Below are 14,622 nucleotides of genomic sequence, written 5' to 3'. Positions count from 1 at the left end.
TGTGACGTGTGTGTGCCTCACTCACAAGTGGTGAAGACGCCGGTCTCTCTGTTGCTCTGCTGGTCACCCTTCACGGCCACCAGGTACACGGTGTACTCGGTGCCAGGCTGCAGGTTCCTCAGGAGGTACTTGGTGGCAGAGGGCCCCACGTTGTAAGTGCGGGGCTGCCCTCCCCTGGTGGGCCCTGCTGTCAGCCTGTAGCCCGTGATGACGGCGCGGGGCCGCGTCCAGAGCACCAGCACCGAGTGCTCCGTGGTGTTGAGGAACCGCAGGTTGGTGGGGGCGTCGAGCTCTGGGGAGGCAAAGCAGAACACCCATCAGCTTCACAGCTGAACCTCCACCTCACCCCCACTTCCAAACCATGGCCTGGATTTCTGATGGGTTGTGGGAGGAGAGAAGGTGGGACTTGTGAGAGAGCTGGGAAGTTATTTCACTTCTGCATCCACGCCTCAGTGCCATCCATTAATACACTGAGACAGGCAGACCTGAGTGCTCCAGGCTGCACTGATTTGGGTCTCTGCCATCTCTGCATCCCATGGGGAAGGCAGTCTAAAGGTTGACCCCAACACACTCAGGAATTTCAACAGTTTCTCATGAGTGCAGAGCATTTTTTAAAAACCAGCTTGGTTTAGACTTGTCAGTGTAAGCATGGAAACCCAATTTTAGCCCTTTTCCATGAAAAAGATTTATTCTTTTAAATCCTTGCCCAGTCCTCTCAAAATCCCTTCCCAAAATAAACCAGCCCTACTTTGTCATTTGAATGTCAAAATAAGTAGTAGTCAGCGACTTTCTGCAGAAAACCAGTTCCTAGATCTACTTAAAAATATTCACACCATGGAACCAACCATCCAACAATTCCAAGCATGCTCATCTCTGCCCTGGGACTCAGGGAACAGCTCTTACCAGGCTTCCTCCCCTTTTTATCAGTGCCCCTGGGAATCTGCTGAAGCTGATAACCCAGATAGCTCCATAAACAAGAGGCCGAGGCAGCACAGCTCCTTCACTGGAGCCACAGGGACTGGTGGAGATGCCACTGCCTTGGGCTGAGGCAAGGTGAGGCTCTGCAGAGGAATTTGCCCCCACAGCAGAGAGGGCAGCACTGGCTGCAGCAAGGAGTTCACAGTCTCCCCACCATTTCTATATTCTAACCATATATTGAACTTAAGAGCAGTGAAGTTGCATCAATGCTCTTTTTTCTCCTCCTGGAGAAGTAATATTTTGACAAAAGAATTTAATGCTTTCATCACTCTCCCAGTGATTCAGCAGGAAGATGCTTTTGTCCTTTTTGTTTTTTCCATTTTTGAGGAGGGAGGAAAAAGGAAGTGAAGTCTTCCTTCTTCCACCACTAGAAAAAACTGGGGAGAACTTGAAAAGGATGAGTGTAACCTGGCTTAAGCCCATCTCCAACCCACAGGCTGAAAGTCAACTTTATCCCTTGCTGGTACTTAGATCTGGGCGAAGTCTCATTTGACAAAGATTGTATCTTCCTAAAATGTGTAGCCTAAAGTCAGTTCCTTTCTGCACCATTTAATTTGCCAGCTCTATTAGGCTTCTATCACTTCCTCTCCCCATGGCAGAGGGAAAAGGGGAAGATTGAAAAGCCACACGCACACTCAGAGTTTATTTGTAGACTGCTTTTAAACGGAAGGCCAAAAAGAGAATCACATTTACACCGTGGGAAGAGACTTTTGCTGCAGGGTTTTCCTTGGGAACCCTGAATGATTTCTGTTTCCCAGGACTTTCGATTACAGGATGCAATTTATGTGAATAGTTTCTGCAATGTGGTTTAGGCCAAGCAGTTAAGCAGATGATCACAGCCTATGGAGAACGATTCCAGACATTTGTGACTGTGCTGTCTGAATTAAATGTCTATACTCCAATGTACACCTCTCTGTGCAGTGTCAGAGGAACCCTACACCTAGTCCAGGCTCCTCAAAACAACCACAGAAAATTACAGATCTGGCTGGGAACTGAGCCCCTCTTGTTCTAAATGCTTCCAAGAGGGCTCAGATTCCTAAGTCGCATCCTTGCTTTTGAAAGCCTCGCTTGAAAGAGCAGGGAGGGTGCTCACACCATCTGTGCTGGGCTCAAATTAAACACCTGTGGCAAAGGATGGACATAAGGATCCCATTCTCCCTGCACAGCCAAGGGACAGGCACTATTCACTGCTCATAACTTTATGGATGGAAGTAAGGATATTCCTCAAACAGCATGGCTATATTCACAGATTATCCCATTTCCTTTCCTTCCCTCTCATATTACAAAGAGCCAGGCCGGGTTCTCAGAAGTTACTCTTATTTACTGAAAAGTAGCAGAAGAGCAGCAGATGCACATGGCTGAATTTTGTCCCTTTGGATAGTGACCCATCACAAATACCCACTCACCCTTCAATTGCCCAATAAACAGGACCTGATCAAACAAACTATCTCCCATGTTCTGTCTGATCTGCTCCTCTTGGGCCAAAAACAAAGATAACCACCCAGATAAAATTCCTACTCTTCCATCTGAAACCTACACCTTGCCCAGCCACTGCTCCTCTCTCTTCTCTGCACTGCTGCAAAGCAAAAAACAGTGCCTGACAAAATGCATTTCACCTCACACTAGTGAGGAGCTGCACTGCCTCTAGATCATTAGCAATCAGATTCTGAGGGATCCTGCATGAGCCTTCCTTGCATGTGCAGGCACAACAGCTACTGCTGCCAGGGGAGCCAGATAGGTATGGAGCTGTCAGAAGGGAGAGGGGGATTTTCAGAGGAACCTCAGCAAGGCTTTTAAGTCATACTGAAATCTGCCCTAAGGTACCAGCAAAAGAAAGAAAAAATTATAAAAGTCACAGGCTGTGATCTGTGCTGTAAAAGAACTGCAGGGTCCATCAATTCTCAGCCAGTAATAAAAAAGTTGAATTCCAGCCATACGAAATTGTTTTAAAGTGCCATGAGACTTGAACTCCCATTGGAAAGCCCTGGAGGAGGATAAATCTGCTGAAAAGATCATTGTTAGAATGAATGAATTCCCAGCCCTGTCATCCTACTGATGGGATACCTCCTGGGCTAGAACTGCTGCACTTCAAGTGCTCTGTTTATACATTTCTCCAAGTGACAGAAAAATCCACGCTTCAAAAGGCTGAAAAAAAGCACAGAGGAAAGACAAAGACACTTACTGGTGGTTTGCTCTCCAGTCAAAGGTTTGCTCTCCCTGCCCTGGTTTACAGCAAAGATCTTGAAGAGGTAGGTTGTTCCTGGGATCAGGTCAATGACTTCAGCAAAGGCACTCCTGGTGATGGGCAGCCTCTGGCCGTGCTGGCCGGGGCGGTTCACAGGGATCACCTCCACCCGGTAGCCGGACACTTGGCTCTGGGGAGGGGTCCACATGATGGTGATCTTGATGTCAGAAACCTCCACAAACTGCAGGTCTCTGGGGGAAGGCACTTCATCTGAAAGCACAGGGGTACAACAGTTGCCAGAAGCAGTCCTTAGCAGGAGGAGGAGTTATTGGTTTCCATGGAAGGTAAAAAAAGTGAATTTTCCTTGAACGATGGCTAGCCCAAGACTACTTACCAAATTAAAAAAAATCAGGGTAACCTCACTGTAAACATGCCTACACACATTCCCAGACAATATTTAAGCAGACTGCAATTCTAAACATCAATTTCTACTTTAAAGTATACTATGTCTTCAGAAGGTATCTTGCTGTGACAGAAAGAACTGAAAGACCAGATGTGATATGCTACAGAACTTCAAGTACATGCAGAACCAAAGCCTGAGGGGAAGCAAAAGTACTCCAGGGGCTGGAAACAGTAACCTCCTTCTAAAATTAAAAGAGAGGGTTTTCAAAACCCACAGCATGTTCTGAATGTCTGTGATTAACTTGAAATCCACCTTTTATAATTAAACAAGTACAGGGGCTGATCTGGCCTTACTGCAATCAAATGCAAAATGCAGTTCCCTCAGTGCTGGGCCACAGTACTGCACCCTTGAATTCCTGTGTTTAAATCAAGTTTCTTGAGACTAGGACTGATACTGTCCTAAGGTTAACCAGTGCACATTTTTGGAAGATGCAGAGGCCAAAGCATAAAATCATTGAGCTGAGTTCATTCCTGGTAAATTCCCATTTGCGAACACATGCTTGCAACTTGCAGGACCATGAAATTCCACTGCTTACCACATCAAATCCCAATTCTTTCACTATCCCTTCTTTTGGTTTGGTTATTCAGTCCAACTGGAAACTTAACCCTGAAACCAGAAGTTTTTTAAATACTGAGTGCCTCAAGTTTAGATCCTATGGTGTTGTTTTGGCACATCAGTCAATGCTGAGCAATCTCCCATTCCCACTGATTGCAAAGGAAAATAATGGGTAGGACTGGAAGGGAGAGGTAAAAGTCAGGTGAGCAGTTTGAACATTGTGTTGTGGTGTGTGATACATAACCTTGAACATCTGTGAGCCAAGTGCTGGGTCAAAATAATACACCAGGCACTTCAGAGGATTTCTTAGCAGAATCCCCCTAAGATGACTTGGGAAATTGATCTCTGTTCTGAAGACAGTGCAAGACCTGCCTGCAGTCCAGTCCCTGGGAATTACACCCTCTTAATGCAGAGTGGTGTTTTAATTGTGTCAATAAGTATGATTTTACTAGAGAACTTCAATACCAGTGAAACTTAAATTCAAGCCCACAAAACCATCACTGAGTTCATTTAAGCGCTCCCTTAGCTAGCAACAGAAACCTCAGTGACTGAACCCCAGAAGATGAGCATTACCTGTGCGTGGGACCCCAGTGGTTTCCTGCTGGATGAAGACAGGAGTGCTCTCCTGGTTTTCTTCCACAGCATAGATGCTGATGTTGTACTGAACCCCTGGCATCAGGTCACTGAGTGTCACAGAGGTGGCAGTGTCAGGCAGGTTGAGCTCTGTGCTGCTGCCTTCCACAGAGGGAACGTAGACAATCCTGTAGCCTGAAGCAAGAGAAATATGTAACCCTCAGCACAAGCAGCAAGCACAAAGAATGCTAGAAATGAGGGCTGAACTGATCTCCCTCCTGAGCTTTGATAAAAATAGTCCTGAACTGCAGCAGGACCTGTGGCCTGCCTGTGCTCACGTCCCACTTACAGACCACACACCCACACCACCTTCCAAAGCACAGCCTGACCTGGGTTAGGATCTCTCTGAGGTCTGACATGTGGCTTTAGGCCTGCACTGTTCTCATGCTCACTATGGGATGGTCTGGATGACAGATACAAATATAAGGGCTTGTTTTTATTTAACACAAATCCAGAAGGAATTGTTTTACATCCAGCCTTGCTTGGTTCAGCCACTGAAGCCAAGGAAATGCTGAACTGCCCATGTGCTTTCCAGCTGGTCTCTCTGACCAGGCGGACTTTTTCAATACCTTTGTCCCAGAGTTATATTTTCCTTTTCACCTACATTTTAGGTTCTATCAATAATGCAGAATAAGTGCACTCCAACAGGACAAACCTGTGATTGGAGCCTGTGGTCTGCTCCAGCTGATGACAATGGATGTGTCATCCACACTTTCCACTGTGTGCTCAGGTGGTGCATCAGGAGCTGTTTAAGACAATAAACACAGGAGGACAGCAAGTGTGAGATGAGAGGTAACAAAAACATCTTCAGCAAACAGTAACAACAGCTCTCAAAGTGCAGCAACAGCCACCAACACATACCTGTAGTCTGTGAAGTAGACAGGATGAGATTCTGCTCTCCCTCCTCAGAAATCTGGTAGACATTAACAATATACTTGCGACCAGGAAGCAAGTCAGGGATGTTGACAGAAGTGGCTGTGCTTGGAAGATCTGAGGAAGGCAGGAGAGAAAAATCTGGTTTAGCAATTCCATCTTCTTGCTTTCTCTCCAAATTAAATAATTGAGAAGCCTGTTCTAATCTAGGTTGAAGCAGAGTCTTCCTGCAATAAAACAACAGTTTCTCTGCACTGCGGTTGGTTCACCTCAGAAGAGTTGTGTGGAGAGTTTGGAGCAGCAACCAAAGGTATTGCAAGGCAGCTTGAGCAGCAGCCCCCTGCACACTGTAGCCATTTCAGCTGAACACTCATTTCATACCCTCACTGTTGAACTTTCAGTACAGAAATATATGGAAAAACTTTCACATGAGTAGGTTATGTGGAAACACTGACTCATGAGTGAGAAGAATGACATTATGAGGGCTAGTGAACTTCTTTCCCTTCTCCCAGATGTTCACCTACGTGCCAGATGTAGAAAACTCCCCAAGAAGCAGCTCCTTGCTGACCAGACTGAAGCCATGCATCTTGGGGGAAAACTAGGAATTGCCTTTCAGTCTGCCTGTAAACCCCTGTCTGTAGACAGATGAGCTCAGGAGCTGCTTCACAGCTCAGCCGTCTGGGCAGAAAGAAAGGTGGTGACAGTGCTGGCAGTCCCCACAAGTGCCACCAATGCTCAGTGCCCAAGCCTGTGAGTTCAGGGGAGCAACAGTCCAGGGAGAATTATTAGGTCAGGAGATTGCTGTTCTTTTTGTCATGTTCTACCACACTTATGTCCCAGTAACTATTATAACTTCAAATGCTTGAGGTGAGATATTGCTATTACCTGTTAGGACAGGAAACTAGGAAAAATGTTAAAATGAAATTACATGTAGTGGTGCCATGGGCTCTACAGAAAATTTTAGAAAACCAGTTTCAATTCCTGTGTCTGAGTCCAGTGCCTTTAACCAGCTTCTCAGCTCAGCTGAACTGCCATATTATCAAAGATGAGGAAGATTTGATCCAAACAAAACAACTGACAGAGCAGTCAAGATATGATGAGATATCCATGAGATAAGCAGCCTAGAGAAGGCATTTGGGAAAGAGTTCTCTCTGTCCATTCCGATGGAATGACAAAGGTATGCCAAAGGAAACCAGCTGAGAGGCAGGTTCAGAAAAACAGATTTGGTTCTTGTCTCATCTGCACTGCTGCTCATTTCAGGATGCTGTGGAAGCCAGTAACTTTACATGATTGTAAAATGAAAAAAAAAAAAAACTGAGCAAAGAAAATGGAGCAAAGATTCATGGAGATGAAAAGAATAATTATATCTACTCAGAGTTATTACCCATCCACCACTCCTGGCTCAGGCAGTTTTCCTCTGCAGAATTCTGGGACAACATTCTGAGGGGATATTGCTATTTACTTGCCTTGCTCTCTTACAGCTATTAATGGAGAAAAGACAAGGAACTGAGCTTTTAATCCGAGCTGCTCCTGCCACTCTCACATCCTCACTGAATCCTACTGAAAGACAGGAAGGTGCTCACTGTGATGCTCACACCAGCTCTACTGAGTGCCACAGAGCACTGATGCCCTGGTTGTGAGCAGGGCTTTGCCCTGGCACACACAGCATTGTCTCACCAAGGCACTGGGGCTCATCACCCTGCTTTGCCCTGGCACACACAGCATTGCCTCACCAAGGTACTGGGGCTCATCACCCTGCTTTGCCCTGGCACACACAGCATTGCCTCACCAAATACTGGGGCTCATCACCCTGCTTTGCCCTGGCACACACAGCACTGTCTCACCAAGGTACTGGGGCTCATCACCCTCCTCGCTCAGCTCGTACTCAACACGGAATCCAGAAACGGTGTCAGAAGCAGAAACCCAGGAGACAACAAAGCTGTTGGATGTGATTTCAGTGACTGATTCTGAAGTAGCAACCACGGGAGGAAGAAGAGTTGTCTCTCCTGAAACAGTGTTGCCTGTCAGAGAGAGGAGAGAGAGGTTGCATGAAGCATCACTACAATTTTGTGTTGAGTGGGATGCACAAAGCAAGGACGTGGGAGAAGGAGATGAGGTTTCCCTGGATGTCCCCCTGCTCGGCTCACTTGTCACTGCTGTGGTGCTGGTTGTGGTGAAATCAAAGCGGGTGACTTCCTTGTGGCCATACTGCTGCACACTGATGAGCTGTCCCTCATAAATCACACCAGGCTTCAGGCCTGAGATGGTGTAGGAGTTCCTGTGGCCAGGGATGGTGGCTTCCTTCCACTGCCTGCCTGAGTTTTTCTGCAAGAAAAAGGACACTCAGACAGTGAGAGATTCCCTAGGCTGCAAGCAGGGCAATCTAGTGACCTAACCTGCTATGTGGCCACTGCTCCCTGTAATATTCAAACACAAGTGTGACTTGAATGGCTTTAGTGCACAGACAGAAGCAAGTCAAAGGAGATGAGAAAAATATGCCAAGAAGCAGGACCAATGGCATTGAGTTATTAGGTTTTACAGGGTTAAACTAAAAACAACCTAGCTGTGAACTTTACCCTTTAAAAGGAGCATTATTTGTTATAAATTCAACTCATTCCTTCACCAAAAGCACAGTAAGGCATGAAGTACTGGCTGGAAAAGATACTTTTGAAGCCTGTTCATAATAACACTCTAAAGCCATCATCTGAAAACAATATACAGAGAGGTTCTTCCCTTCTACCCTGTGTTTGAACTCCATGGGAAGCTTTAAAATAATGCTCCATCCTCTGAGGTTTGTACTCCAGTGCTTTAAAGTCCATTTCATTCAGGCCTTCATCCAAGATACACTGAAATCAGTAAAATATTTGAGTGCCTTCAATGGATTTGGATCTGGGCCTTTATTGTTCTCTTAATAACAGGCAGCATTGAGGTACTAATGTTCTTAATCATTAAGTGGTCTTTTGTGAAGCTGTACTCAGGGGAGCTGGAACTCAGCTCATCTGTGCTGGTTAAACCAAATCATTCCTCACAGAGGAGCCAGCCAACAAGCTGTGGTTAACCAGTTTTGGTTTAGACTTTGGAGAAGATGGGCGTGACTGTTTATTTAATCCTACACAAGCTGTTTATGACTTCATATCCTAATCATTTTTACCTCCACATTAACAGAATAAAAATGGATCCCAGTAGTTTCTGCACATGTACATGTTACTAAGGCAGCATTTCTTTGGATGAAGAAGCTTCCACAAGGATTTGCATTCCTAAGGATATAAACTTGCCTGCTTGCTGTACTAGTGCTTTGTTTAATAGAATATTTTATGAACACAGCAACCAGTGAAGTTTGGGCAAGAAAACATGAAGTGTTTATACAGCACTGGCTCTCCCCTTGATGCTCAAGAGTAGCTGTTGACCTCAAGAGGCCAAAGACACTGAATAAGCAACTCAAGTTTGCAGAAGTTGTGTCAGCCACTTCTTTCAGACACCAGGAAAAGCCAAATAAAGGACTCTTGAGGAACAAATGATGACACATGTGGCACTCACGGGTCTCCAGCGCAGGATGTACTGGGTGATGTGAGACCGTTCAGGAGCATTCCACTGGATGGGGTGGGAGTTTGGCTGATTGGTGCTCTCTGTGATGATCACCTGAACAGGTCCTGTTGAGCCTGAAAAAAAACAAGAGTTGCTGTTTTAACCTGCTGGGGATGTTGTGGAGTCATCAAAAAGCAAGAAAATCACATGGCTCACATAGTATATACATGGGAAATCAGTTCTATTGTCTTTCTATCCTTCATTGCCACCTAGAAAACCAGTGAGTAAGAATAAATTCTGTGGGGAAGTTAATGAGCACTGCTTGGGTCCATTTCCTGTAAGCTACCAATGAAATGGAAAATGCAAGAGGTCTAGTACAGAAAAACTCTGCAATGCAAAGCCTTGCTTTTCAAAGAAATGGGGGGAACTTCTCAGCAAATAACTGTTTTCTTCATTAATATCTTCTGAAATGGAGCAGGGAAGCTGATAGAAACCATCTGCCAAATCCAGGTCTAATCATGCAGCATGGTGAGGGAAAATTTCTGATCTGACACTGAATACAACCTGAAAATAGACACTAATCTTCTACTATTTTACTAAATTTCTTCATTAGTTCATTTGAAACACTAAATTTTCTTGACTCTGCGGAGGACTCCACAGATAGCGAGACTTTTCTTTTGCACACTCACCCCACCAGAAGGGTAGGTGGAAGTCCTGAGACAAAAGAGGGCCATGAACTGATGAAAATACAAGTTCTGCAGTGCTCTAATGCTTAAGACTACTGATTGCATTCAGCTAGGTCAGGCTCAGGCCTATTTCCTCCAACAAGCTCTCCAATAGAGAAGGACAGGTTTTATGACCCTATGGTTCTCTTTACAGAGAACCTGGGCTCACTGGGGAGGTGTCACTGAACACTCAGCAGCACTGTCCTCATGTTAGTTCTCAGAAAATCCCAGCAAAGAGATCCCTGGAATCTGCAGAAAAGTGTTTAAGCCATTAAATAGCTGCACCCTCACCCCATTCCCAACATTTCTAATAATAATTTATTTGGACAACCATGTAACATATATACCTGTTCCCCATTTAACAGGATTTCTAGAAAAACAAACTTCTGCCCGCAGGCAGAAAATTTCAAAGCTCACCTAACCCCAAACCTACATTCAGAAACATTAGATCTGGTTTATTTACACATTTTCAGTCACTCTTGTGTCTAAAGCAGCCCCAAGCCTGGTCTCCAGGCTGGAGGCATGCATATTTCACATAGCTCAGGGAGATGTTTGTTTAAGCAGTCCAACAGGAGTAAATGAAGCTCAGCAAGCCTTAATACTTCATCTTATTCAGATTAAGACAGTGGCAGCTGCAACCTTGAACAGGAAAGTAGAGAAGTTCTCCTCATGTTCTGTTCAAGGAACTGAAGCTGAACAACCAACAAACAGGCATTGCCCATTCCTATAGAGTTCCTGGAATTGCCTGGACAAACAAGAGTTCAAATATTTAATGTCTTTGGGGCACTGATCAGGAAAAACATTTTGTTCCATGATGGATTTTGCTTCTGTAATGGGTGGAAAAGGAAGAACCACACATGTGAGTTTCAGGAAATATAAACTGAAGATTACACATGTGATACCACTAAATACCAAGAGGCAATGTAAGCCCAAGCTGTTGTGTGCACTGAGGGTCATTCTCTGAACTAACCCTGGCCTCAGGAATAGCTGCAAACAGCCTGAGCCTCTCTTTATCAGTCCCTGACCACTGCTTGTGTCTGCCAAGGGACAGGAGAATCTGTTCTGTTTTAAGAAGAAATCAAAAGACATTAGGTACAGAAACCTCAACAGGTGAGGAGTGGAAAGCTGGCCTTCCTCAGGTCTCACTCAGCAGGTGAGTTCATTTTCTGTTGGTTTCTTACCTGGGTAGGTCTGCAGAGGTTGGCAGTGCCACTCTCCAATCCCACGACCATAGCAGTAGCACTGGTACCTGACCCCATGCACGTACTTCTCCCAGGAGTCTCCAATCTGGTAAAAGGTCCGGGTTTCTGAGTCCTGGCACTGGTCTGGAGGCACAAGAGGGACAGTTCACACTGAGTGTTACTGAAACCACACTGGAATAGCTACAAAAAATATCAAAAAAGCAAAAATATCCCCCCTTTTTGCACAAAGAAATGCAGCACCAATGTTTATTTGTAAATAGAGGTACATAAAAATAAAGTGGCAACAGAATTGGAGTCTCAAATCAAGGTTCTTAATACAGCACTGCATGTATTAGGTTGGATATTAGGGGCTAATTCAGCTGTGATGCATTTCCGTGGGGTGTTCCTTCTAGAAAGAATGTCATCCACTCTGGAGGTTAATCCTGCCCTTGGCCAACTGAGTTCATCTCTCATCCAAAGCTAAACCATGCTGCTCTCAAGGAGATAAAAGGCAAAAATTCCTCCTGCCTTCAGAATTCATTTATGTTTTAATAGTCCCCAGAATGTTTTTATTTTCAGCAGAATCTTTCCAGATTTACCATTGTATAAACCAAAGGGGGATAGATCAGATCTTGAAATCAGCTAAGCTAGTGTAAATACAAAACAGTTCAGCACTTCAGCACACTTTCTGCCCTGACAACTGCATGTGTGCCTGGCTCCACAGAAATCTTCAGTGAGAACCAGCATTACATTTGCTTGGATAAAGAAAAGCTTTGTTTAGAGACAGCCAACAAAATTAAAACTTTAACTGCACATATACAGATAGCTGAAATCATGCCCCCACCCCTTCCTTCAAACTAGTAATTCTCTGGAGCTTTACAATCTGTGTTCCTTGAGTAAACACACAGAGATACTACTCTTAATAAAGCAGAGCTTCACAACCAGCAATTTCTAATAGGTTTTCTTGGCAATAGTTTGAAGCTCTCTTGGACTTAGTAACTGCAAACCAAACAGTCAGGTCTTATCCTACAATCAAGGTTTTCTAGGGAAGGGGGGGAGGAAGAAGACATGAAATCTCCTTCCTGCAGAGAATCATGATGGTTTTAGCTAACCTCCAGAGCACTATTAACACATGTTCTCATCCTGAGCTCTCTCTTTGCTAGAACAAAGGGCAGCCAAAAAATCAATTCAGTCCAAGGTAAGTTAATATATGCTGGTGTTCCTTCCTCAGTTCAGGGAGCAAACTCTGAAAGATTTTAGGATAGAGAAAGGCAAGAAAACTGATCCTAGCATCAGGGCCCAGCTGAATGTTTTATCAGTGTTCAGGCTGAGAGCCCTGCTGACAGCTGAGGTACCAGAATCCAGCCAGATCACCACAGGCTAACTGCCCTGCTACCATAACCATATTTTACACCATATGCTTGCCACAGTCGTGGTTTTTCTGTGGCAGGTGTGATAACCCAAGCATATATCCTTAAATTAACAAATGTCCTCTCACTTACCCTCCAGCAAATGCAGTGTTGCTTCTATTTTCGCTTTTGTACAATTCAAGACAGAAAGTGGACAAAGACTGGGCCCAAACTCCCACGCCAGTTTGTCCATACCACAGCCAGTTTGTACAGAGGCACAAAGTGTGTCTGGCAAGGGGGGACAGCCAGTGACTCACCTACAGGATCACACTTCCACCTGCCCCGGCCCTGGCCAAAGCAGGTGCAGTTCAGCATGTGCCCCTCGTCATGGCGCTTGTGGAAGGTCTGGTTCACGTCGTAGGTGATGCCATCCACAATGCACTGGTCTGGGGGAGAGAGAGAGCTCATCAGCAATAGGTGTAAGCATTGAGACAGAACCTTTCTGCCTGGAACATCACTCCCTTGCTAGATCAGCACACAGACTGATTGTAAGCAGCTCCATCCAAGGCAGAGAGGAGCCCTCCTTTCTGTACTCTGTGACCCTCACAGGGCTGCACACACAGCCCAGCTCTCAAATTCATCTACCAGCAGTGTACAAATAAGAAACACTTGCAGAAAAGAGGTCTGTAGGACACAATCCAGCTACAGAACCGCCTTTTTGTTCCTTTAGACAGATTCCATGTGTGAACAAAACTCTAAACCACCACACTGACTCTCTGATCATCTCCTCTAAGGAACACCTCAGCTCAAACTCCTCAGCCTCAAACCACTGCAACTACACAAGGAGAAAAGGGCTGCTCCCAATTTATAAAAATACAATGAGGAAGTACAGCCATCTTCATGATGTTATTCTGCTAGGTATCTCTGCTACCCTCTGTAGTAATCTGAAGGCAGAGGCTCATCATTCCCACACACAAGATGCTGTTGGTGCCTACCCTTCCCTCATAACACAGTAACCAGACTCCATGCCGTAGTACAATGGTATCACTCTATTAGGTTCAATGTCCATCTGGGATCTGGCCTAGAATTCCTAAAGCCAGTCTAATCACAGCAAGGAGCAGAAAGACAAAACAAACATGAAAACAAGCCCAGAAGCAAGTTGTTTTGTTAAGTGGGACCCAAGAGACCCAAGTTCAGATCTGGAGTCAATCCTGGACCAGCTGTCCTTGGGGAAGTGAGTCCATGATTCCCATGATTTTATTCCCCATGATATTTTCCCACACCATGGGCACAGCATCTGGATAAACCAAGGAGTGCTCAGACCCTCCTGCAGGTGCCAAGGTCTGGCTGCTGTGTTTAAACAGCTCTACTCAGATAACCTTTGCCTTTTGAAAAAGCAAAGTATCTCTACCCTCTCCTCAGCAAGAAAGACCACTTCAACTCCAGAAAGGAACTGCAGAGCTGTGTAAGCAGAAACAGGACTTGCACAGCCCAGAACTTTGAGCAGTCCTTTTCATGCTGAAGGAACACATTTAAAAAACCCCTTCCAAAGCCCCTGAGTGAGCCTTCTCCTATAAATTATATCCCACTTCAGCAGTGGTGTTAAAAGAGTCCTTTCTTGGCCTCTTGACAGCAACCCCCCTGCTTTTTCCAGACATGAAGCCAATGATGTGAGTTAGCTGTAGGATGATCAAATGTCTGTGCTTTTAAGTCTTCTTTTTTTGGTACTGCTTAAGTGCTTCTCCACTTGGACCACTCACACAAATGAGTAAATAAATAAGAGTAATCTCCATGCTTTCCTGCCAGCCTTCCATATAGATTAACCAGCAAAAGGCTAATCCAGCACAAAGGAATTGAAAATTTCACTGCAGAACAATAAAACACAACAGCTCTGCTTTCAAACTTCAGACTAGTCTGGAGTTTTGTCTGTTCTTGAGGCGGGGAGGTGCCTATACTGAGCTCCATGTAAAATCACAGTGCTGCCAATTCCTAAACGTAGACAAAAGTTGAGAGGGATACCACAATCCAGACAAGCAAGGTTTGCTTCTGCTTCAGAGCCTGTTAAGGCTGGAATATACTTTTCCAGCACATAAACAAGACAAGAACTTCACAGCTCCTCTAATCCCCTTACTACTCCAAAAAGTAAACAACAGTT

General features: G+C 45.0%; 1 protein-coding gene across 6 annotated transcripts in view; it reads right to left on the bottom strand.

Moving 5' to 3' along the window:
• FN1 (fibronectin 1) overlaps positions 1-14,622 on the bottom strand; it is a 52,843-nt gene that overhangs the window by 25,867 nt on the left and 12,354 nt on the right. For all 6 annotated transcript variants that reach the window (XM_058809640.1, XM_058809639.1, XM_058809641.1 and 3 more), the window contains exons 11-20: positions 12,785-12,913; positions 11,119-11,262; positions 9,225-9,346; positions 7,835-8,012; positions 7,532-7,708; positions 5,676-5,804; positions 5,470-5,559; positions 4,755-4,949; positions 3,161-3,433; positions 26-292 (exon numbers count right to left, since the gene is read on the bottom strand). In XM_058809640.1, coding sequence (XP_058665623.1) covers positions 26-292; positions 3,161-3,433; positions 4,755-4,949; positions 5,470-5,559; positions 5,676-5,804; positions 7,532-7,708; positions 7,835-8,012; positions 9,225-9,346; positions 11,119-11,262; positions 12,785-12,913 — 1,704 coding nt within the window. The remainder of the gene's footprint in view (positions 1-25; positions 293-3,160; positions 3,434-4,754; positions 4,950-5,469; positions 5,560-5,675; positions 5,805-7,531; positions 7,709-7,834; positions 8,013-9,224; positions 9,347-11,118; positions 11,263-12,784; positions 12,914-14,622) is intronic.

The sequence above is a fragment of the Ammospiza caudacuta genome, chromosome 8, assembly GCF_027887145.1.
Source record: "Ammospiza caudacuta isolate bAmmCau1 chromosome 8, bAmmCau1.pri, whole genome shotgun sequence".
Taxonomy (NCBI): domain Eukaryota; kingdom Metazoa; phylum Chordata; class Aves; order Passeriformes; family Passerellidae; genus Ammospiza; species Ammospiza caudacuta.
The sequence above is the reverse complement of the archived record's forward strand: the minus strand, read 5'-3'. Positions and strand labels throughout refer to the sequence as shown.